Source organism: Diadema antillarum, unplaced genomic scaffold (genome assembly GCF_040938485.1).
Source record: "Diadema antillarum isolate AM-2024a unplaced genomic scaffold, OU_Dant_1.0 seq00000187_RagTag, whole genome shotgun sequence".
NCBI classification, from domain to species: Eukaryota; Metazoa; Echinodermata; class Echinoidea; order Diadematoida; family Diadematidae; genus Diadema; species Diadema antillarum.
Window position 1 is genome coordinate 1,099,785 of NW_027271251.1, and position 26,254 is coordinate 1,126,038.

General features: G+C 37.0%; 1 protein-coding gene across 3 annotated transcripts in view; it reads right to left on the minus strand.

Moving 5' to 3' along the window:
• Positions 1-3,865: 3,865 nt before the first annotated feature.
• Positions 3,866-26,254, minus strand: part of LOC139728603 (calpain-9-like) — an 85,978-nt gene continuing 63,589 nt past the window's right edge. For 2 of the 3 annotated variants that reach the window (XM_071639542.1, XM_071639543.1), the window contains exons 12-20: positions 18,119-18,187; positions 16,833-16,890; positions 11,774-11,788; positions 10,427-10,485; positions 9,834-9,902; positions 9,078-9,156; positions 7,917-8,033; positions 7,146-7,198; positions 3,866-6,442 (exon numbers count right to left, since the gene is read on the minus strand). In XM_071639542.1, the coding sequence (XP_071495643.1) occupies positions 6,416-6,442; positions 7,146-7,198; positions 7,917-8,033; positions 9,078-9,156; positions 9,834-9,902; positions 10,427-10,485; positions 11,774-11,788; positions 16,833-16,890; positions 18,119-18,187 (546 nt within the window). In that variant the 3' untranslated portion in view covers positions 3,866-6,415. The remainder of the gene's footprint in view (positions 6,443-7,145; positions 7,199-7,916; positions 8,034-9,077; positions 9,157-9,833; positions 9,903-10,426; positions 10,486-11,773; positions 11,789-16,832; positions 16,891-18,118; positions 18,188-26,254) is intronic. The other variant, XM_071639544.1, reaches the window with a different exon arrangement.

The following is a 26,254-nucleotide window of genomic DNA, read 5'->3' on the forward strand; positions in this document are numbered from 1 at the left end:
GAAAAACATAGTGGTATTCAGCCAGACAAGAAGTCGTTGCTGACGTTTTTCAGGTGAAACACGGTGCTGCTTTACATCTTACTACATCTTGTTATCCCACAATGTGGGAATGTGTAGCCAAAGTAAAAGCGATCAGTTCTTGTAAGAGGGACCATCTGGTCAGTGGTTAGTTCAAAAGTCCAATATTTTTGTATGTGGCTTCAAGATTGTTCTTGTTAAAGTAATTCACATGTTGATTTCCGTGGGAAGTCATTCTTTTTTTTAAGCCAAGTATCTCTTTGGTAATTTTCTTCCATTTACTTTACTAGTCCTCTATTGACAGAGGTACAACAGTGGATTACTTAAGAGATTGTAAAAAGTTTTTCTGAAGAATCCCCAGGCAATGCAAGATTATTGTCACCAGGAAGGGAAGATATAACTCCAGTCCCAAGCCACAAGTCCTTAGGGTCAGTAATTTTGTCCTTCAGTAGCATCTTATTTTTTATTCTTAAATCTTAGTAGACTTGTACTGCTACCACTGCTCCTAGAGAACTCCTGATCCCTTTACTCCGCCGGAAAATTGTACACAAGATGTGCATGCCTTTTGGTCAAACCTCACTCAAGATGTGTGAACTTGCCTCAATTTCTTTTGTTGACATTTTCAGCATTGGAATCAATCTTGCACATTACATTGCATAAAATTTTTACCCGAGAAAAATTCTGGTTGATTTTTTACAGAGTTTCTCCTGTGTTAAAGTCAATGGCAGCATCATACTCACCGGAGTTTTCGGTTCTTACCAGAGTTTTTCTCAGGTTAAATGTTTTATGCAACGGGCTCTTGGTGCTTTGACAGGATCCACCCTGGATCATTGTTATTGTCATTGGGAGCCTGTACAAAGCCTTGCTGAACACCTGGCGTGGTGTTGCTGGGGCATGGGACCCTAGGCTAGCTAGCTACTTTCGGGAATCTCTCTTTACATTACCTTAAAGTGGCAAACGTCATGCAAGAAATTATTCATGTAAAGACCTGTGCCTGTACTGTAAAACATTTGAAAGAAAAAAGACAAAAAAAAAGAAGAAGGGAGCATTAGAAGACTGGATTCTTGGATCACGGTGATGGGAGCGTTTTAAAAGAATTGTTTTGGGGGTGTTAAAATGTTGGTTAACTTGCAATCAGAAAGTCATGATGTTCACAGAAAGTGATTCACATTTCTCGTTGACATGAATATGGTCTATAAGGAGTATGTGCTTATCATGTAAAACTATGTTACCTATGCTGTAAGTGCTGAGTGGTGCTATACGTGGAACTCTTGTTTTTTTTTTTTTTTCTAAGACAGTATGTTTTGGGAATTGTCGTGTGGATGTAAACTTGATACATTAAACATTTTACCAGTCTGCCAAACTGATAACTTGAAGTGATGGACTATATTTCTATGTGAATTCAAACTTTTCCCTTTTCCTCTAGTGTACATACAGTGAACTCCCGTTACAGTGATGTCCTCGGGACTAGCAATTTTCTTTCGTTATATTGAAATTTCCTTATAACCGATCAAATAAACAATAAAGAACAAAGAGTAGATAATTTTGTGGCCTGAATTTTTACTTCATTTTAACCGGAATTTCTTTACAACCATATTCGTTATAACGGGAGTGCACTGTATCAGTTGTCAGATACACTCACTCAAATACTTACATCCACTGTTGGTAAATCAATGTCATCACAGTCATATCATTGAAGAAGAACCATTGGGTTTTATCATGGACATACACACTAAAAAAGTGTGATTGTGTGTCGGCCTGCTTGCAGAATGACCTATGTTTGTGCCTCACTCTGCTGCCAGTGTAATAAAGTACTCGTCACATAATCAGGAAAGGCTGGGAGTAGCAAAAGCAGCTCCTTTCATGGGATGACATCATTATGATAGGCACAATAAATTAAAACTAGAAATGTCGCTCTGGCGACTGGTATGCCTCCGCCATAATGCATGATTTTCCCAATAGGTCTAGATAGTACATGTGGACAATGTGTGATTACATTTTCACAAAATTGGCAAAATATTGAAATGACAAGTTTGTCACAAATGTGTTGAATGTTCACCTTCCTTGACCTAGGTTTAATTGGATGAATAGGAGAGCATGTATCTAGGGATTTAAGGACTTTAACTTGACTTTGACCCATTCATACATAAAGACTTTAACTTGACTTTGACCCATTCATACATTTAGGCATTGAGTAATTTTCAAGGTACAGGTGTGGAGAAAAAGTGCAATTTCTGAATTGAATAGTAAATTGTTACCATTTTCATCTGGCCCTTGACCCTAAAATTCATAAGATAATCACTTTCAGGTAGAACATACATAATATGTACTAAGTTTCAAGATAACTTGAGCCACTTCCGAGATATGGAGGAAAAAGTTAGTTCAGCACTTTCACTTGATCTTTGACCTTTTGACCTTTAAGGCAAAAAAAGAAGAAAAAAAAAACTTCCAGAGAATTTCTATTAGGTTACACATGCATACACCAAGTGTTAAAAAAAAAAAATAATAACCCTGCTGGCATTGCATAAATATGAAGGAAATAGTAAAATTTTGCAGTGTTGCACTTGACCTTTGACCCCTGACCTTTGACCCCATGAACTCTACATTCTCTAGATAATCACTTCCAGTCAGTACATGTGTTATAAAGATACCTTGAACAATTTTCCAAGGTACGGAGAAAAAAAAAGTTTTAATATTCTTACTTGACCTTTTGACCTTTGACCTTTGACCTCATGACCCAAACTTTCACCAGAACATCTTAATTGGGTAATACATGTATACACTAAGTTTCAAGAAAATATCTTCAGGTATTCAATAGATATGGTGGAAATAATGAAATTTTATGTATTTGACCCTGACCTTTTGACCTTTGACCTCATGACCCAAACTTCCACCAGAGAATCTTAATTGGGTAATACATGTGTACACTAAGTTTCAAGAAAATATCTTCAGGCATTCAATAGATATGGTGGAAATAGTGAAATTTGATGCATTTGACCCTGACCTTTTGACCTTTGACCTTTGATCTCATGACCCAAACTTTCACCAGAGAATCTTAATTGGGTAATACATGTATACACTAAGTTTCAAGAAAATATCTTCAGGCATTCAATAGATATGGTGGAAATGGTGAAATTTTATGTATTTGACCTTGACCTTTTGACCTTTGACCTTTGACCATGTGCACCCAAAAGTTGATAGGCACAACTTCACCCCCTAATACACATACATGCCAAGTTTCATTAGGATACCTCAACAGGTTTTGATAGTTACCTTGTCCACAAAATTCATTACGGACGGACGGAAGGACGGACGGACGGACAACCCGAAAACATAATGCCTCCGGCACCACTTCGTGGCGGAGGCATAAAAAAAAAAAAAAATCACTCCCCAACTTTCAAACTGCAGCTTGAACCAGCGACGACGACAATGACAACAACCTTCTTCTTGGCTGGACTATCGATGTGAATGCAAAAATTACAGTTGTAATGCCAATGTTGCTCTATAGATGAACATCAATTTTAACAATTTGGACCGATGTTTACCTGCCATGGGGAATCTTTAAGTCTTGCGTGCACTGAAAATTTAATTTCCCATATCCATAAAACATGAATTAGCATAGAAGCTCAGAAGTACAGTATCACTGGAAACAATTTGCCATTCTGTGTCTGTTACTTATCCCGATTCTTCTATGATATCTGTTTCTACACACTTGGAACAAAGGAAAACAAGATTTTCTGATTTTTTCTTGGTTTTCAGCAAGTGGATACTGAGGCTTCAAAAGTCTCACTCAGCGTATCTCTCTCGGGCCATTCAGTCTACAAGCCACCATAACTCACTCACACAAATAAACAATGCAAGTGATGATTTTTCATGTAGTTTATTGTGCTACCCTTCATTACCACACACAACCCCAGAAATGTGACAGCAATTACAAAGACTACATCAAGTCTACAAATGATGGCTTTGTATAATATAATTTGAGTAAATACGTGTTGTTGTTTTTCCTCACACATCTATTCTAATTACAGAGAGAAATATACACTGGAGAAACCCTTTTAAAAGATACCCAGCTCAATTTTTTGATAAAATTTCATTGTAATTTCCGATTAGTTGAAAATAACTTACTCTGATATTTTCTGGCATCTCAATAAAAATCTAACATATCCAGCTTATTTTGTGATTTCAAAATAGTTGCAAGTACTTTGCCATTGATAGTTTCTGGCAGTTCAATAGGAATCTAACACATCCAGCTTATTTTGTGATTTTGAAATAATTGCAAGTACTTTGTCATTGATAAATTCTGGCATTTCAATAGAAATATACTTGTATCATACTTAGCCTAGTCATGATAAAATTTCTGTATTATTCCGACTACAGTCTAAGTATTTTATCCTGACACATTGTGGCAGTTCTCGTAAGAAATATAATAGTGATATGAGAAATAATGAAGCACCCTCTGAGAAAGTACAAAATAAAAATGGTCGCCTTGATACAATATTGCAAACCTGGGTTTTTCAAGTAAGACAAGTTTGTTAGTACATAACACTTGTATTGTAGACTAGAACACATTAATGTCACATGATCTGTGACTAGATGAATACACATACTACCAAAAATCAATTAATCAGAATCCACAGAAGGCTTTGTGAAAGTAGTACTTCTTTTTTTCCACAAGAATTGCATATAACATGATACATGAATTGTCCCAGTGCCCTTACATATTGGATTTCAAAGGCATAATGGTATGAAAGAAGTAGGAAGTGTGACTGTAGGGCAAAAAGGCCTGTGTATTATTTTGATCAAGTTTTGTGCATAGACTGTAGCATTCTTCATACTTGCCCAGTATGCATTGACACATGTCACAACCTGGTTTTAGTGAGGCTACGTTATTGCACACTTGCATATATATCACACAGTGTACTGTTGGTGATTGACAACTCTTGCCTGCAGATTCTAAATAATATGCTGGAAGCAATTTCATAGTCGGTTGCTGGAGATTTTAGTCTGCCAATCCTTACCTCCCAATGCCCTACCTTCACTGGTACACTCATGCACAGACCACTCTCATCAATGCAGTATAAAGTACAACAGAAATGAAAAAAGTGGGCATGTCACACAAGGGAACAAGCGAGACAGCCGCAACTTCTTGATGTCAGTATTTAGGCCCTATTTTTTCCCCTTTTTCTTTATAAGCAGAGTGAAGCCGTCCGAGGTACAGGCAAATGCTTATCATCCCACACTTATTTAGTACAGCTATACCGTGCATCCCATGATGCTGTGCAAGACCTCAGACCATGGTGAAACGTAGCATGGTGTCCACATCGCCATTTATATGGAAATTTCCCTCCTACTATATCTCCCTGAATCCTACTGGCATGCATATCATCCCCCTTTGACTCAGTTCCCACGGCGACGCATTTTGTCAAAGCATGTATAAAGCATATCGTACAAAATATAGGAAATTAAACAGCAACAGCAACAACAAAAATGAACAGGAGGATATCATAACGCTGATTTTAAAGCAAGCGAATACTAGCTACTTAAAGTGCACCTTAATCTCTACCTGTTGTGACTTATGAATACATACATTTCATGCACCTTGTCAAACACAAGTGGTATTGTACAGCCTAGATTTGCAAGTTGAGGTTACTTTGTATGATTTTCTACATTGTGTCTATTGCAGTGGCAAGAGTAGAACACATTCTCTTGCAGATGATTTTGTAGTTTTCTGTCGTTCACTGGCATTGGAAAGCCAGATATACTGGCAGTACTATGTTATGACACACACTACAAAGATCCATTCATTGGCTTCTATACCATATTACAACACATACATTTCCAAAACACTTGACGGTTAGAAATGAAGTCTGAAATGTTTGTTTATCTCTTATTGGAGACTGAGATGTAAATGTGTGACCCGTTACTACCATGATATTGTCTGAAAGTGCTTACACTTCTGTGATTTTCCAGCACCACTTAACACATTTGAACAACAAACAGGAACTTCACTTCGCAGATTTCCAAATGATTACATGACACTATCCTGCTCTATGGCAAACACTACCTCTCCATTCCACTAAACACACAAAATGCAAAGCCTAATGCATTACTGTTGGCTTTATGACATTGATAGCATATTTTCTTTTGTTAAATGAGTAGGCCATTATACCTGACACGTCTACACTGCTTCTAGAAACCTGGAGAATAACCTTCGAACGGAAAACAAACATTACATGGTAAAAATTGACATTGATATCATTAGAACTGGTGGAAGTGAAGGAGAAGCTAGCCTAAGGCAGATAATGAGGTGCTCTAACACTTTCGTATAAAAAGACATTGTGACCCTGGTTATGACGTCATCACATTGACCTCTGACCTCCTCTTCTCCAGACATCTAAGAGTACAGGTTCAACATCAGGAACTAAGAGACAAACGAAAGAGGGTGGAGAGTGAGCAACGTTATGTTAATTGGAAGAGTGCTCACGGAAATAATGCAGCTTACCGCCAATTTTCTGGAAAGAATAGCTTTCTTCATGCCTCTCTTTGATACGCATTAAGAATAAGTACATGTACATTATAAGACATATTTATTATTGCTGATGAGAACTGACCGCCCAGCATAAGCATACATCAAAATTTTAACAAAAAAAACCCCCGAAGTATATCTACATTTGTAAGACTATTCAAAACTATGGTCCTTGTAGCATCATTAAGTCATTGGCCCATCTTTTAAGTACAGCTGGGTCGATCAAAGGCTAATCATTATCTGAAGAAATCTCTTGTTATCATCCATCAAATGGTTTTCAATTCCCCCCCCCCCCCCCCCCCCCTCCCCTTATAGTCTACATGTATGTTGTCAGGATTTCAATTCCATCAGGACAAACAATCTGCCGGATGGCATTGAATTCTACTCTCTCAGAATGAATTCTTCAGAGTGGCTGGCTATATACAGCCAACCTTGCATATCGAATAATCACCCAAGTCAAAGGTCATTTCAACTTCTCTTTATATTCTATCGATTTTAATCCCTCATACGTCGAAAGTGAAAGCTATTTCTTCAGTCCAAATTTATTCGACTTAGGCAAGGTTGACTGTACTTTCAAATCAAGGGATTAGACACCCACCTCGTCCAGTTTGTATGTGGCTCGTCCGCCACTGGCTGCGTCGGCAAATTTCACTGCAGGGGAGAGTAAAAGAAATTTTCACGCTAGGATGGTGCAGGCCTCTGGGAACTCTGGAGGCAGTCAACATTACCAAATTGCCTATTGGAATTTTGTGGTCCCCACACACAGTGTACAAAGGGAATATCATATTCTTACGGGAACTTCTATCATGACTTGACCATACACCCGAGTTAACAGCCCCACATACAGCAAAGCATTACTATATCATATGGAGACCTGTTAAGGTGCCTTAGAAAAACAACAAAAATATTCGGGAAGAAGAGAAATAGCAGAGTTAGCAATGTAAATATCACGATATGTCTTGAAATTCAGCCATTACACACAGGTTTGCATACTGAAGCTGGTAAAACTTCTTTTGTACCTACAGCTGTAGTGTATTTTTAACTGACTGAAACATTTAAAGCAGAAAAAGGGCTGCAAATAAGGAAGAAATTATTGTAACATATTTTCAGCTGAGTGCGAGAAAAACAGGTTTTACTCCCATACACAGTCAATGGAGTGGATGCCATCTTTCTCTGCTCGCTCCTCAAACTTATTCAAAATTTTATGTAAATTCTGAGTTGGTCTTCATGACATTGAAGATGAGGTAAACCTCGATCATCTATACACATAGTAGTAAGGCTGAGTCCCCCCACACACAGACAATGTGCCCATTTCTTTTTGCAATAAACCAATACATAATGATTTGCGTTTGGGCAATTAAGGACTCACTGAACATGAACTTGAGCTTGATGGCTGCCGCGATGAAGCTATCAAAGGTGACACGGCCAGACTTATCGGCGTAGCGGAGGACCAGAGACCCAAAGGTGCTTGCACTCAGCTTGAAGCCTGGAAAAGGCAGGGGTAGAAAAAGACATTATCACATGCCTCCATTTATACAATTCATACATGGGGTTGATCCTCACGTTACTTAATTGTCACACAACTGTAACATCTATCCAGATTTTATTTCATTGAAGTCAATTTTTTTCTCTTTCAGCATTTTCGCCCAAAATTCATATGAAGGATGACATATCCATATTAGATATACACTTGTATATGTGAAGTTTCAAGGGATTTGGTGGTAAAATAAGGGAGATACAAGGGGGTGAACTTTCAAGATTGTTTGTCCTTCCCTTCGCACTGTGCTTCGATGATCGTTACAAACTCAAAAGCTTTCCCCTCTTATTGCAGAGTTAATTGCACAGTATCGCCGGGCCTGATTCAGTTCATCCTTATGGCAATGCTGCACACTGGCCCTGGTCCAACAGTCCGCGACCAGTAAAAATCACTGTCAGACCAGTAACTTTTTCAGGAAGGGACTAGTAAAAAATAGAAAAACTGGGTACCTACTTGTCCAATAGACAGGTTGGACCAGTAGAAAAAAATGGGTTTAATAGTGTGCAGCCCTGCCTAAGGGTCAAAAGATTGTGGGTGATACCCAATGAATAGATACACTTGTTACTGTTATGTCAGCATGTCACCTGTATACTGTAAAACGAAGAATGTTCATGTGCATTTTAATTTCGCAAATTTCACAAGTGCCAAGATTTGTGGAATTAAAATGCATGTGAAAGTTCTTGTCTACACTATATGCATTGAATGCCAGTGGCAATTCGCAAAAATGTCATGCCACGAAAAAGGCCGTCGGCTCCAATTCGTGAAAATTTCATGCCGTGAATATATCATGTTTTACAGTAATACGGCACCATTCTGTGGGAAGGCTACAAGACTTCAGGGTACGAAAAGCTATAGACATTATGTAGATGTCTTCTTTAGATGAAATACAAGAGGCAACCATTCACATGGTTATGTACCCCAAATAACACTAAATGCCATGAAAACGCAGATCCTTATTTTCAGTGTTTCTGCCGGCAAAAGACAAGAACTTACCAAGTGAGCGGAGAGCTCCCTTCATCTCATAGGCGTTGAAAGTACCAGAATTGTCCTCATCAAACTTCTTGAAAATGGCCTGTGATTTCATAGCAAGAAAGAATAACAAAGTTACAATGCTTCACATGTGTACTAAAATCAATGGAAAAACAATGAAATGGATTTCTGCTAGGGAAAGGGAAATGAATAAAACAATCTCACCCATTCAGACCAATTGCAGGATTGGTATACACATTTCATTTATCATCACTTCATGAGTAACGATCTAAACCTATTTAATGAAATATTCCTGAATATAATACCATGTACAATACTCTCTGTTTAATAGGGCAGGGCTACTAGGACAACAAAGGAAAATCAAATATTTGGTTTAAACAAAAAAGTTTTTCTTCTGATGGTGAGGAATTTTAATTTCCACTTCAGTTAAATTTCAGTGAAGGGATTGATCAGATCAGCACAGACACTACAATTCATCACAAAGTAAATACATTTGTACACATTATGTTTGGAAGTAAGCACAATAACATGGAGATCACTGTACATGCACAATGGTGTATGCATAAACACATGTTGGACCTTTTAATTATGAGGTCCCAAATTTCACTGCAATGTACAAACAACTCAGAATATGATCACTTGGGGGAGGGGCATGTGGTCCTCAGCTTGACACATGTGCACGATGTCATGGTGTCACTGTCACATTAGTCATGCAAATCAACAGCTACCTCATGGCACAAATGAGAAGACTGTACCAACCTTCCACGCACAGATGCTCTGCCACAGCTCGCGGAACTCCTCAAAACCAAGCTTGCCCGAACGGTCTTCCTGTCACATAAATTCGCTAAGGAAACATGTGGATGGCTTTTTTCCTCTTGACATACTAAGTGTCTCGTTGAAATGATTTTAAAAGGAAATTTTGGTTTAATATGAGCAGTCACTTTGAAAAAGACTGTCTAAAATGTATCATAGCTCTAGAATATGAATTTAAATTTGTTTCTATAGACTGCAGAAAATGAATCAGCATATCAAAGTGACAATACCATCGCTGAAAATGCATAGCAAAAGTCTGTACTTCTTATCTTTATTTTGAATTTATCCAGTTTCTATTATCTTTCTCCACTATGAAACATGCAGTGAAAGTCAGAGGTTTGAATTAATGATGACAAGATAGTAATTTTGGCAGCAAAATTCCTCAGATCTTGATGGGTTCAGAGTCACTGATAAAACACATCTTTTTTAGGTTGCCATGGTAGCAACAGAGGACAAAGCATAGACAACACAATGAAACATCCAATGGCACAATGCCTCTACCACGCCACCACGGGGTGGAGGCTGAAAGAAAAGGATACGTCCGTGAGGGCGACCATACTCTTGCATGACTCAAGGGTGAAACCACCTCCTCGTAGCTCTAGAGAGGACAGGAACACCAAACAATAGGCATTAACAACAGGGCTTCCAGCAAGACAGGGCTTCCAGCAACAGTAATCACAACATCACATGTGGTGTATTGTGTGAATACAATGTGTTCTTCACAGGCAAACTTGTGGTTGGTTATTGCAGTCATCATGCAAACAGAGATTACTTATGCCACCAGAGAGAGGGAGTAAATATTATATCTATTCCGAAAATCATTCAGTATTACATGTGCATGCATGGCACCCAACTATTTAAGTAAACCAAGTATTTGCCAAAACGAAGTTTTGGTTGGCATGCCTGGGCCACAATTTGACGTACTTTAAAACATTCAATGTTTCTCCACCTTTGCACAGTAGTTCTTTTTTCTTTCTTTTTTCTTGTTTGAGCTTTTAATATTTATCAGCTACTGTATAATAATGAGTCTACAACAGGAGTGTTCAGAAACCGAGAGATGGATGAGAAATAATGGTCTCAAATGTCATTTCATTCAATCTTTGACTTACATGAGAATCATGCACATTAAAATTTTTCACACTTTTGAAAGCCATTATTCCATTTGCAACCAAAATGTAAAGTTTTTGCACTGAGTTAGAACAAGCAAATAATCTGACAAACTTGCATTAGTAGTTAAAAAAAATAAAAGGTTGAATTAAGTAGTTATTACAGTGATTGCTCTCATATAGACGATCATTCATGCATTAAGAATACAGCTGTTGCTTCTTAAAATAGGGGCCCTCTGAAAGACCTTTAAAATATGTTGTTTGTTTTGTGCGTGTTTGACGCAACTTTGGGAAATTTGCTGTTTACATTTACATCGCAGTAACTCACACGCTTTTGAAAATTGTCATTATGAATTGTTTGAAATGACTTGCTTTCAAAATAGGCCACCGAATCCTCATTGAAACAAACATCGAAGAAGGAATAACATGTTTGACGATCAATTTACACTGCCTTTTACTCAATGTCATCTCCATGAATACATCAAGTTATGGTATGAATCCTCATGTCATACGTCCTTTACTGTAAATTTCGAATACGAACTAGAATTCCTGACATTCGGTGGCAGCACTAAGATTGTAACAGCTCATCCAGGAGACTTATGCCAATGGGCAATGATACACAGTCATATGTGAATATTAAAGGACCTCTATCCTGGGTAGAACAAAAAAAAAAAAAGATAGGGAAGGAAACAACAAAACTGACTGTCATTTAAATGTTTGCATAAGTTTTAAGAATAATTGTTATTTTCTTTTGTCTTTCACCACCATTCACAGTCTTACCAGCACTTCTGAAGTCTGGTCCGAGTTGGGCGACAACAACAGCATTGCAAACATGGTACAACACAATGAGCACATTTTACCAGACGTGCATCGGGCAGGCGGAACGTGAACGTGAAGAACGTGAGAGAGACGTGAGTGAAGTGAAATATCAAAGCAAAAGAACTCATAGAATGCAACATGGGGATGCAACACAAAAGCAAATAAGGCAAACATTTACTTTTGAGCAATGCCGGTTGAGAGATAGAGGAGCATTATTTACTCAGAAAAATCCCAGCCATTAACATCCCTCAGTATCTCAACCAGACACATACATGTACTATGAAACAACCATATCATGTAAACACAAATACACACATTTCTCTTTTTTTTTTCTTTTTTTTTTCGTTTTAGTTTTGAAAGAGTGAAAGCCTTGCAGTTTATTGGCCGAACAAGGTTTGTTTAGTTTTTAACATTAGTAAAATATTCACTGTTTAGTTGAGTTGAAATGGACTGAACATTTGCAAACAAGACACATGCTTATTAAATGCCTTTGTGGAATCTACCTACTGTTAAAGATGAGGGCAAATACCAGTAATACATCAAACATAATACAGGTACAAAATGTGCCTACAAAGTATTGGTCTGTCAAGAGAACAATCACACACATAATGTGTTACGACGATGACTGCAAATCAATCTATATATAATTTTTGCATCCTGACGGATATTTTTTAAGAGAAAAAACCCCTAAAATGCAGTTTTACAGAAGCTTAAAGCGTTATCATAATGTTTTCTATCATTATCATCATTACCATCGTCCTTATTGCAATTATCATTATCATTATCATTATTATCATAATTACATGTATACTTATCATTAGTATCATTACTATCATCATTTTTATTGTAACTTTAACTATTTGTTTTAAATCAAAATTTTCTGTGTTTCCATGAGAAAATTTGGTTCTTACAAATATGACTTCCACGTTTCACAAAAGCTCTGACAAGCATAGTAAAAACTGTGACATGGAATGATAACGATGCTTTCATTTGGCACATAAAACACACTTCACATATGCAATTTAGTGAGTGTAGCTGTACAATGCGAAACAAATACATGTATGATATAATGACATCTATCAAACTACGAAGATGCGCTACAAAATACTGATCATGGCATAATGGAAAGTTCTTGACGGGTCTCTGGAAAAAAAAAAAATGTTACATGAGTTTCTCTGCCAGTCAGGAGAGTAACAATGCTTCCTGCAAAATGTGATATTGAATCTGCTTCTTTCAATCCATGTTCTATAGCAACTGGTGCAGGTGCTCATATTCTGTATGTTGAATGTGTAATCAATTTTGGATGCTTTTGCAACCAGTGCACGTTTCAAGAGAACAGTCTTTAGGTAAACTTTTTCCAGACTGTGACAACCATACTGTGTGCATCCATGATAGGACTTTATTGTACATATTTACTCTTCATAATGTCATATGTTTTGTATATGTCATGTATAAATAATTTAATAAAACTTAATATAAACAACATGTGCTTATTCTTTACAAGCTCTTTCATACCTGTAAAAAAAAAATACACTAATGTATAGTCTCAGAGTGGCATAAAGATGGGGGGGGGGGGGGGGAGAGCATTACTAAACTTTGGCAAGAAACTAATACATTTTAAAGAAGGGGAGGAACTAGAGCTATACAGAGCAACAGCACACCTACTGCTTTTTTGTTCTTTACTAAAATGCACTTGATTCACAGACTGCACACTGCAATTTGGGAGGGGAAAACTAAAAATGGAAAGATCGCTGGGAAACTGATTCAATATTCAGCACTTTCTAAAAGCTATAAACTTTGGGGGCTGTTCTACGGACACTTGACTTCACTGGAAAGCTGTGCTTCAGAAGTCTTGCGAGGAGGAATAAAACTCAAGATTTAGCGACCATATTTTTTTTTTCATTTCACACACAGCAAACAGAAAGCTGAATGGAGATCCAGTTTGCAAAGTTGGTGCCTGAATGTACTGACCTTCTGTGCTTAGTTACATAAAAATCATGCACGAAGTAAAGATAAGGAGAAAGACGGGTTAGACATGTTAGGGTGTCATATATCATGACCATTCTAAAGTCATTGCCCTCATCTGCATACTCTCCTGGTAAATTAAACGTTACATACTTTGCAACACTCAAGAGGATGCAGTTCTCAAGAACTTGAGCATCCAATTAATTGTCAATGTTTTGCTCTTGAATGACAAATCTGTAGTGACATAAGTCACTTTATTTATAGCAAGAAAACATTTCAGCGATTCAGAAATAACTAGAAATGTCGCTACGGCGACTGATGCCTCCGCCATAATGCATGATTCTCCCAATAGGTGTATAGTACAATGTCTTCACAATGTGTGATGACAGTTTCACATAACTGGCAAAATATCGAAATAACAGGTTTATCAGAAATATCTTGAATGTTCACTTTCCACGAACTGGGTTTGCTATAATTGTCTATTAAAGAGTGCAGGTACACATATTTGGGGATTTGGAAATTTTTACTTGACTTCTGACCGACCTTATTATAAGTTTATGCATTGAGTATAATTTTCAAAATATGAAGAAAGAGTGTAATTACCAGTACAAAATATATATATATTTTTCATTTAAACCTAACCTTTGACCTTTGACCTTCTGGCTGGAAATTTCCAAGAGAATCTCCATTAAGTAATACATGTACATATATTAAATTTCAAAACTAATAATGCAATCATTGCATATACTAGTACAGGCGTATACGAGGGAAATAGTAACATTTTGAGAAGTTGACCTTGACCTTTGACCCCTGACTATTGACCCATGACCCCTAAATTCCCTAGATAATCCCTGCCAGTCAGTACATGTATGTACCAAGTTCAATGAAGATACATTGAACCATTTGTGAGAAAAGTGATATTGCAACATTTTCACCTAACCTTTGACCTTTTTGACCTTTGACCTTATGACATGAAACTCTCTCTGGAGAATCTTTATGCAGTAGTACATGTCTACACTAAGTTTCAAGAAAATAACTGCAGGCATTGCATAGATATGGGGGAAATAGCAACATTTTTAGCATTTGACCTTGACCTTTTGACCTTTGACCTCTTGTCAATGTCACTAAAATCTACTCAACTAATTGTCCCATCATACATCATCCTTGGACCAAGTTTGGTGAAAGCTGCTTCATCCAGTTTTGAGTTATCACGTAAACAGATAAATTTTAGGATTTGACCTTGATCTTTGACCTTTGACCTCTGTCCGATTTCACTGAAAAACTAATCAAATAATTGTCCCATCATACATCATCCTCCAACAAAGTTTGGTGAAATTTGCTCCATACAGTCTTGAGTTATCGCGTAAAGGGATAAATTTCATGATTTGACCTTGACCTTTGACCTTTAGCCGATTTCACCTAAAATCTAATCAAATCATTGCCCCATCATACTTCATACTTAGACCAAGTTTGGTAAAATTCCAGTAAATATTACTCAAGTTATCGCGTAAACGAAAGTGGACGGACGTACGTACGGACGTACGTACGGACGTACGGACGGACGGACGGACAACCCGAAAACATAATGCCTCCGGCACCACTACGTGGCGGAGGCATAAAAAGCATACAAGTGTATACATAGATTTTAAACATCTTCTAGGACTCGGGTCTTCTTACCTATAGATTGGTATAATACATTGTTCTCACTTAGATAGGATCATCTACGTGACATGCAAATAAGGGCTGATGAATATTACAAGAACAAAAAAAAAATCAAATATATCATTAAGAAATAGTCAAGATGCACTAACCAAATGTAATATAAGTGTCAGACATACTTACATAATATTAATATACTCACATTCTCTTCAGGAATCAAATGATTGCACTTTTAATTCTCAACATTTTAATGGTTTAGTTGACAGTGTTCATGCAAACATTAAACATTCATACTGAGAGTCATATTAAGTTTATTTCCCAGCTCATGCAACATCAGCTTCAAAGAATTCATTGAAAATAAAAAGTGTTCATATATGGTAAAGAAATTGTTAATAATTCTTATGACACTAGTTCGTGAGGCCTACAACACTTCTAGTGGACATATCTGTAATGCATGTAATATGGCTGTCGAGAAGCTGTGGTCCATTTGACATGGGAAAATTTTTTATTTCATCGTGAAAAAAAACAAACCCAAAAACAAAACTAATGTGAGTGAAATAATCAGAAATGTGTGTGTAAGCATGTATCCCTGATATGTATGTTCACATAAAATCTAAAGGGAAATTTCTAGCACTTTTGTTGCATATGACTGGATTACAGCCACAAATGTGTATTTTTTGTCTCATTTTCCAGGTAAATTGATACCAATCTGATCTGAGAGACAAAAATGCATGTGTCCCAAAACTGACTGCAATGTGACAAATCCCTTTTAACATCAATGAAATTTTTACACTCTGCTTCAACATTGATCAATGAATACGAGTGAATAGGGAGTGTAAATGTCCCGATTACTCTCTGATTAGATAACTACAGCACATTGTTTTAAAATCCAGCACTAAGAATTTTACAACTTAGGGGCAAAATCCTTTTTGCCACAAACATTCCACTTTGATGTACACGATGGTCTTTTATCAAGGTGGCGATATTAAGCCTTTACTGTGACACGACATGTAAACATGCTGTGGTGTGTCTTGAATTAAAGTGAACTGTGTTTTTAAGCATTGACATGCTGATTAATAATCTGAACCCATGGATGTCAACTTGTAAACTACTGACATGTCCTGTGATGTGATGACGAGACATTAATATGATCTACATAACAGCATAAAATGTGTGCACAAGACAATGGTGATACAACAGAGGCTTAAACCTCTGATACAGTTGTATTATCAATTCTCTAAGACTGATATGTACTGTTATGCAATGCATGATTCGAGTTGATGTGACCTTTTAGCAAGCTGTGATACAGCCAGTGATGTATGGTTACATCTTAGTGTTTGTGTCATGAGGTGTTGGTGTTTGTGGGAAGACGTGCATTCAACATCATTCCACTGACCTTTTTTGAGGGCTGCATTCAGGATCTCCTGCAGTTCCCATGCATCAACTTCCATGTCCTTTTTCATAGGGCAAAGAGGATGAATTCATTAATTGAGATGCTAGATCATCACAGGAAAGGTTGTGATGGATGAAGTAGGAAAGAGAGGCCACAATAGAATATCATACATACATAACACCCCTATAGGTCATTACCTTATCTGTGAGCTCCAGGAAAAAGTCATAACATTTCTGATGCCCATCCTTTCTCCTAAACCTTTCCTAAATTCTGACAGGGTATTTCTCTTCCAAGGGCCCCCCAAAACAATAATCATATAATTTTGCGCACCTACGAATGGGGAGGGGGGGGGGGGGGGGAGCAGACAGTGACAATGGTGCAAAAATTAATACATCAAACTCCAAGAGGTTGCCCTGATGAGCTATCACAGAGATATTTGTGTGTTACACACATCTAAATAAGTGGTAATTACTCCAAAATCTGGGAGAAATAAATATACCTATATACAGTGTAAGGAAAAAAATGCACATATTCTTTTTTTTGGGGGGGGAGGGGGCTACCAAGCTTAAAAAACAACAACAACCCCCCCCAAAAAAAAAAACAAAACAAAACAAAACAAAACAAAACAAAAAACAAACAAAAAACAAAAAACAAAAAAAAACAGTATCCAGGAAACTTTGTGCAGTTAGGGAGACTTGGTAGCCTGCCAAGTGGGCGGAGTTTGCAGCTCTCTACTTTCAGGAGGGAGAGAATGGCAATCACTTCATATCTCATGATATACTCACAAGAGAGTGAGACTTGGTCAAAAAGTTACCCAATTCCCTATTAATGGGCCTGTGTCAGGTCAGAATGAGGCCAAAGAGTGTATACTTTCATGATTAGGACACTAATTTAACTCATACCAATGGATATTTAATTTCTAGAATTTATCTTTGATTTAATGAGATGTTATAGTATTGGGTTTTGATTTTTTTTGTTTTGCAACAATGGTAATTCTTTTTTTTCTCTCTTTTTTTTTTTTTCATAGACTGCTCTCATGGAGGAAAAAGGCCTCACCAAATTATTCCCCAAACTTTAATTCTAGCCCAAAGAAGTTTAAAATCAGGATTGGTGTAATTCATCAGGCGATGATGCTGTGACATAATTTTGTGCGTGTGAAGCCCAGTCAAGTTTTTAACTTAACCCCCAGCCACTTTATCTTGCAATGCAAGCTGGCTGACGCATCATTTTGTTTCTTTTATGTGTAACATCGCCAACTATACTGTGAATTTGAAATTTCTCTGACTTACTGGGCCAGTCAGCTTCTGGAAGAACTGTCTGAAACGTTGTGTCTGCTCATCCTCCTGAGGTGGTGGTGGCTGTAAAGCAAAAATTCAAAGGGAAGAGGATATCAGCAAGCTTCAATGACAGGATTAAAAAATAAAAACTCAAATATCTACAGTATTGTGCCAACAATATCAGACCAATAACATACGGCCGTAAGCTTGCAATAAATGTATGAACTTGATCATGACTGAAAAACGACTAGAAAATTTCCCAGCTTCCTCACAAAGGCAGACATTATGTATTTATCAGACACTGGTATTTCTTCATCCTGTATCTGCTTCTGAGAATTGTTGTTGAATGGCACACTGAAAGAAAGAAGAGGTAATCATTAATCGGTTGGTTGGCAAATCTGTCTTTCTCATAAATGAAGGGTACCCGATGATTTCATGTCAGGATTTTAATGACAGAAAGAAGATATTTCAGACACAGAGGAAGGGTGTGTGTGCACAGCAAATGATCTGCACACGGGTAGGGTATCTTTGAAAGTTGTACTTGAGAAAACTGAATTTTTGTTAAATGTACAGATGACAGTGTTTAGCGGTGCAGAAATGTTACGTACAAGCAGGGCATACGCTGCCAAGCAGAAGAGAACCAGCACATAAACTTGTACACCATCTTTAGTGTATGTGTGTTTGTTTGTGTGTGTGTGTGTGTGTGCACAAGCAAACGATGGTAGAAAGAAAACTTAATCAACAGATTCTTTCTCGTATCATGGAATTGTGCTTGGTTCTGCTTGAAAAGTAGCAACAAATTAAAGCGAATATGGTGTGCTCGTAGTATTCTGATTATTTCCCAATTGAACAGCAAGCAAATCACTTGAATGAATTCAGTTCGAAGAATCATACGACCCTGTGGCAAAACAATTTGCAACCAACATTCCCTTTTGAGGCAAAAAGATTGTCATATAAGGCCATCTCATCACTGACTTGTAGGAAACAAACTCAGTGCCTTTTAAAGTACATACACAGGTTGTACATCCTTTACATAACATGTTCATTAGCCCATATGGTATCAAATTCTGATGGTAATGACTGCAGATACCATATCACATGAGTCAGTAAAACATCTGTTTGATTACCAGTACACACATTAAAGCATGGCCTACCTGCAGATAAACATCATTAAATATACCATATATATAATACACTCTACATTTGGCACACCATGTCTCCTTCAAAAAATGCACCATGCACAGCATTCCATACACCTGGATGCAAACACAGTATACAATTATGTGATGATTGCTTGTAATTGCAGTCCAAGAGGCATTTTGAATGTAAGCTACTGAACATCATTGCCAAAACTTTCAATTTCACACAGCAAACTTCAGAAAATATTCAAGTTTACAAGATTCAAAGGGATGTTGAATATAAATTATGTAAATTCTATTCCTTGCAGACTGTAGAGAAAGTCCATTATTATGTGAATCTGTCTACACATGTGCAATCATCAATTGATAGCAAAGAATATGCTAAAATGTATGGTGTAACATTTCACAAGATTTTGCTGTCAAATATGAGCAAATTATCTCTCTTTTTCATTTTAAGTACCTGCATTTTTTTGTTCTACGATATAGAGCCTTGAGTCATACTACACGTCAATGGTTCAATTGCATACAGGAGAGAATGTATCTATTTCTGTAATGTCTGCATCACAATCACCACCCAATATCAATGAAATGTCAGTCAAAAAAATAACTCTCTCCCCATCCCCTTTAATTAAGTTGCATTGAATTTCACATACTTTTCTCTTTTTTTGGTGATACCTTCATTGTCAATTTCTTTCAAAAACATTCCAACAATACATGACATCATGCTCCATGTAAATGAACACCACAAACGAACAAACAAAAAATGTCAAAATGTGCTCAGCTTGGGATTATTCCTCTACCAGTAATATGGCATTTCATGTTTCCATATTGATGTCTCAAGTAAACAGCACAAATATACAGGATGAAAGAAAACCCCTCAGAAAATAAAAGAATTAAGCAGAATCCAGATAACTGTTCAAAGATTACTAATGTAAATCATGTTACTCTTCACCGCAGAAATATTAGAATGTGAGCACTCAAATTAGATAAGAGACTAAAATTCTACTCTCCTGCTTTTTGCCTGGCTTTTGGCTAATTGATTTAATAGATAGTGCCACTCCATAACGACTATGTTTATTTAACAGGAAAAATTCTAATCGATAAAAAAAAAAAAATCTGTAAGACAATTATGAGATAATAGAGTGAGAATCAATTCTTAAAATTGGACAAAAAGAACAATTACCTCTGATAGGTTGAAAATGTGCCTTTAATTGAGCTAAATGGCATTTCAAAGTAGGACATTATCTTTGTAATGTCTAGCAAGTCCACACTTTAAGCTGGTTAGTAAAAACACCTGTTGGGCAGCTGCATGCATTCATGTGTAAAATTAACACTACACAGTAGAAATTCAGGAGATTCTTTTAGTTATTACAGTAGCTGTACATTCCATATTGAGCGAGTCTAATTTTTTACAAATTGGGACTTCCTCACAAGTTTGCGATTGTGGAATACCTACATGGACAGAGAAATGTACAGTTTCATGTTGCATTCATGTTGGGATTAGAGTAAACATGTTCACGTGTTTTAAAATCGCAAATAGCACCGGACTAGCGAAATTAATAATAATAATAACAGAATGAAAACCCACCAAAATATATGGCATATACAGTATTCATTCTAATCAAACTTATTGTGCCATGCAAATGTAATCAGTTTTAAACACATACTAGGCTATACATCTATTTCTTCTCAAGATACACACTGTATTGATATTAAATTTCAGCCTAAAAGCTATTGCTAATGATGCTCTATGAATCTGAAAACCATACAGTCCTTTCGAAACAAAAAAAAATCATGTAGGCCTAATACACAGATGTACTTTTTCATATGTATGAATCTCAGAATATCTGAAGATACACAAAAGCAATGATAACAAATATGTCTGTTATTTTCAAGTGTCTTCTGACAGTACAATTCCATCACCTTTCTGCATCAATAAGTAATTCATTACAGAAAGAGGACCTTTTTACTTTATTATCAAGATTTCCGTGTACTACAAAGACTAATAACAAAACTAGAGTGAAGAGGTATGTTAATCTTAGTCTCTGAATGTACAATAATACACACAACCCCTAGATTTATCCCTGACATCCTAAGCAGCTGGGCAAGAAAGATCAGAAATGAAGATGTTGTAATTGAAGGATGAATTGTGCAATTGAGAGGGCCGTGTTCATCACCAAGTTTCTGACGTACAAATCAATAGATGGCTATGCTCAACATTAAAAAAAAAAAAAAATCAAAAGACTATTTAGTAAATTACTATCTAAAGGTAGTAAGTGCACAGGCATTAAGACTGCTGCAGATTTAAAGTTTCCAACTTTAAATGAATTCATGCAGTGATCCTTGCCACAAGAAAAGCGGGAAAAAAGTGAAGCTTCAAAATGTATCCAATGTACTAGAATTAGAAGAGTACTTCACGTCTTCACACCAAGCTCTTGTGTTGATTGTAAACGACTAATTTCTAGTAAATACTCTAAAGAATAAGCATCACTATGCCCCATGGGTATTTTTATATCTTCCACATCTGGAGGCCATTTCATTCTTTCTGGTTCTGTTAATGCTATCCATGTCCTCAAAAGGTACTGTAAAACAAGATACTTTCATGGCATGAAATTTTTGCGAATTGGAGCCGACTGCTTTTTTCGCGGCAAGACATTTCCGCGACTTGCCTCTAACATTCAACGCATATAGAGTAGACAATCATTTCACATGCATTTTAATTTTGCGAATCTCGGCTCTTGTGAAATTTGCAAAATTAAAACACACGCAAATATTCCTCGTTTTACAGTATTCTAAAACACCATGCCCCAACAAAGGTTGGATTATGGTTGGTAGAGGATGCTAATTGTAAAGAAAAACAAAAAGAAAAGAAAGAAAGACATAATTCGCCTCAAAAACATGCTTAACCAATCAGGGGTACATGGTGGTCCTTCTGATTTACATCCCAGTTTTAAGCAATACCATTGTGCTTATGACGATCTTGCTGCTGACAGTGGAAAATAAGGTAAGAATGTTTTCTTTTTTTTTTCATCTCATAATACAAGTAATCCATTTTAAAAGTTCAGTGTATAATAAATGTTCAATTTAGACATCAGTATTTTCAAAGTAATCACAGCTCTAGTTTGGCAGCTTTAATTAAATTTTGCAGTGTATGCATGTACATCTTTGCATAGATTCTACGTCTGCTTTGTTCAACAACAAGGAACTTGTTACTTAGGAGAGGAAATTAGAAATCCAGCTAACCCTCGTTTCCCCCATCTTACCCCCCCCCCCCCCCCCCCAAGAAAAAAAGAAAAAAAAAGTGTGTTTCAGTGCAAAGATGTCTTGGCAGACTGTATGACAGGTGAATGAAGAAAGGTTGCTGAGCTGCGCTTGAATGGATGCAAATGAATCTTTCCATTCCACATCATGCCTTTGAAAATCTTCAAAGTGCACAAAATTGCCATTCATACAAAGCCATGAAAGTTTGTCCTCACTCTATGCACTATGTCAGTGTGTGTCAAAAGATACACTTCAAACCTATGTAAACATGGTTTCATTTTACTTTTATTTTTTTATTTTTATTCGTTTTATTTATCTATTTTTGTGAAAATATCTCTCCCTCCAATAACATCCGACAAAAGACATCAGAGACACAGCTCTGAAGCAAATCATGGCATGAAACTTCTCAGTTCGGAAATTTCTCTGGAAATCATTTTGTAGGAAAATGGGTTGCAACACAACTAAGGAGGAAGGTGCTAAAAATCTCCACTGTCAGTCATTTAAGATAAAATTTGCACGTTATAAAAAGCACAAATTATGACAAATAATCTTCACTAAATGATAAGAAGTTGCGATGTATATCCCATTTTTACTGACCTAGAGAATTCGGTAGGTTTTGGTAACTGCACAGCACCTAAACTGAAACCCTCTGAATAAATACCTAGGATTTGTTATGAAAAGTTTGATATTCAGAAACTTTGTGGGTTACACATTTCCAGGAGTAAGTAGGGCTGCATACAGTAACAAAAATATTGGTAATGGCTGCATCAAACTAAGTGCCACCATCGAAATAATTCAGTAACAAAAGTATTTTTTCTTCTACTTCTTCGTTTATAAGCATCTATGAAAATTCTCTTCCCATTAATACGATAAATATAAAACAAAATTTGGTATCAGTAAATGAGTCATCTAAATCTTACAAAAAAAATGCAATGTGTCTCCTCTGATACATTATGATATGATGTAGTTTTAGTAATTTCAGGAATTTGCAATTCTAGACTGACCTTAACAGAGGGGAAGAGAAGCCCCAATTTGCTATTCACAGTCAGGATCTCCTCAAACATACACTTCATTTATGGGAGCTAAATGCTAAATGTATCACTTCTTTTCTACTAGACATCACATGATTTTGTCCTTCCCCAAATATCATAACAGAAACCTATAGAATATCCTGTGCAACCCTGTGATACAACGTGCCATATACTATGCTGATGAAACTCTTTTTGGAGTGTTTGCAAAGAGAAAAGCTATTCCTCCTCAGGAATATGCTGTTTCCAGAACCAAAGTGATGGGGAAGCTGCATACGAGGGCAGGCAGAAACTGAACAAAAGGAAAATGGCTTCAAAGATAAATGTTTGCTGAAGATGACAGTGGAATTCACTCGAATGAAACTCTCACAGAAATCCATGCGAAAGAGATCGTCTAGGAAGTGACGAGATACTCTCTCTCTCTTTATCCTACCCTGTCAAAGATATAAGGCTGGTCCCACGTGGGATCGGGCTGCTTCCACGCTTGGCTCGGCGCGTGACCCGATGATATACTTGGCGAGAAATATGGTTGCGCATACGATGAGAAATAGCTTGGCTGTGTGGATGGAATAGGATGCCTCTGAAATACTTGCGAACCCAAAGCAAGCAGCAAATGCTGTTCACTGCTAATTCTGCACTATCTTGGGGTAAGCGGAGCAAGCAGAACCCACACTAAGTTATCAATCACCTGCATCTCTCACTGCATCATGATCAACCAGTATATCTATGCATGTCTACCCAGTATCTACAATAGAAATATATTGCAACTCTACACACTAACAACATTACTAACATTTGTTAAAGTGTACGAACAGAAAAACTTTCTGATTGCTGCAAAACAACAACACATTACACAAACCTCGAGATATATTCCCTTTACACTGTCCATGCAAACATACAATGTACAGCAAGTTGGGCAATCTGATCTACGACAACACAAACTGTGCCAAGATCATTGACACACAGGTGGATGCGGTGCCAAATACAAACGCTAAAACTCTATAATCATCACCATCATCATCAACATCATCATCCATGCGAGGTACTCTAGTCTGCGATACATGAACGGCATCCTTCACTCGACCTCACCTTCATGACCTCTTGAGGGGACATGGGAGGAGGAGGAGCAGCAAAAGTATCTTGGGATACCTTTAGGGGGTGGTGGGAGGTGGACATAGTGATGGCAAGGCAAAGAGCATTATATTTGGGTGACACTGAAAAGCACATTGAAGGGATGAATGCATGGATGGGGATTCAGCATGGTGTGTTTCGAGGAAATGTGTTGGGGTTTTTTTCCCTACCAACTCAAGTCACATTTGTAAATCAATGTGACTTCAGGAAGATATTTCAGAGGAAAAGATTGATATGTGTTAACAGCTCAGGATACATGGACATGAAAAGGAAATATATGAATATCACAGAGAAGATGCATTCTTTACCAGTATAAAACTGACTTCTAAATATAAATCTACACTCTTAGAATGTTTTGTGCAAGCTGTAACCATGCATAATATCTGATAGTTTTTTTTTTTTAACCACCTTAAGCCAGAAGAAAAATATAAATAAACAAAAAAATAAACAAAATAATCTCAATAATAAATAAATAAAATGCTTAAAGTTTGATGTGGTAGTCTGCACCTGAACTGATATTTTCTTCTTTTTTTGTTGTTGTTATTGTCTCCATTAAATCTTGTGTCAGAGGTCAAACCCAATCCCTTACTCTGATTCTGGAGATGTCTTCACAAAATTCTATCTTATCTGTAAATCCTGATCACAAAAAGGCACAAATTCAGCCATCTCTGAGGATAACTAACTCTCGTCAAACAGAATGCAGATGGTTACATTTATGTATATTCATTCTTGCCACACTGAAGGGATTGTCACAGAGATAGTATAGTTATAGTGAAGACAAGTAAGGGATACATAATGCCTAGTACCCTTTTAATAAACAGATGATTCATTCATGAGTACAGCGTAAAAGTGGAAGCATAATCCACAGAAAAGTCTTCCCTTTCAGTCCACAGGGGAGAAACCTAATTTACGCACCATGTAAAATGTAGCTGATGTATGTCACACTACACATGCCTCTGAACACTGTAAAGGCTTTCTGTTTTCTATGTTGCACACAAGATAGTTTATATGATATTTCAGAATGATAATAAAGTAACATAATAAAATATGATATTGCTGTCTATCAAACTGTCCACTAGGTCATAGGACAGCTGAATTGGTTGGTAGGGTGGGGCTCATATACGCTGGAGGCATGCCGGTAGCACACTGTCTCACCTTGACTGGGGCCTTTTGGGAGCTAGGAGCACTTTTAGTGACTGGGGTGACCTTTTACCCAGGACAGCATAATACATGTATATGCATGAATATATTAAACAAGGCAATGTTTTGGGGTCCACAGGGAGAGGTTGTGATTGGATTAAAAAAAAGCAAAATAAATAGTAGCATGTGATAGAAACAGAGAATACTTGTTAGCAACATTACCACAGAACAGGACAAAAAAAATTTTCAATTAAAAACAAACAAACAAATAAAATTCTTCTTTACTCGCCTAGCTACAGACGAAAGGCTCAGTCGAACAGCTCATTAAGGCAACCTGTTTCAGTTAACACTACACAAAATAGCTTTTTGTCTGTCATGCTTGCAACTCTACAAAACTCAAACAGAATCCAGTAAGCCTACATCTTACTTTTGTCTTGTTGAACCTGATT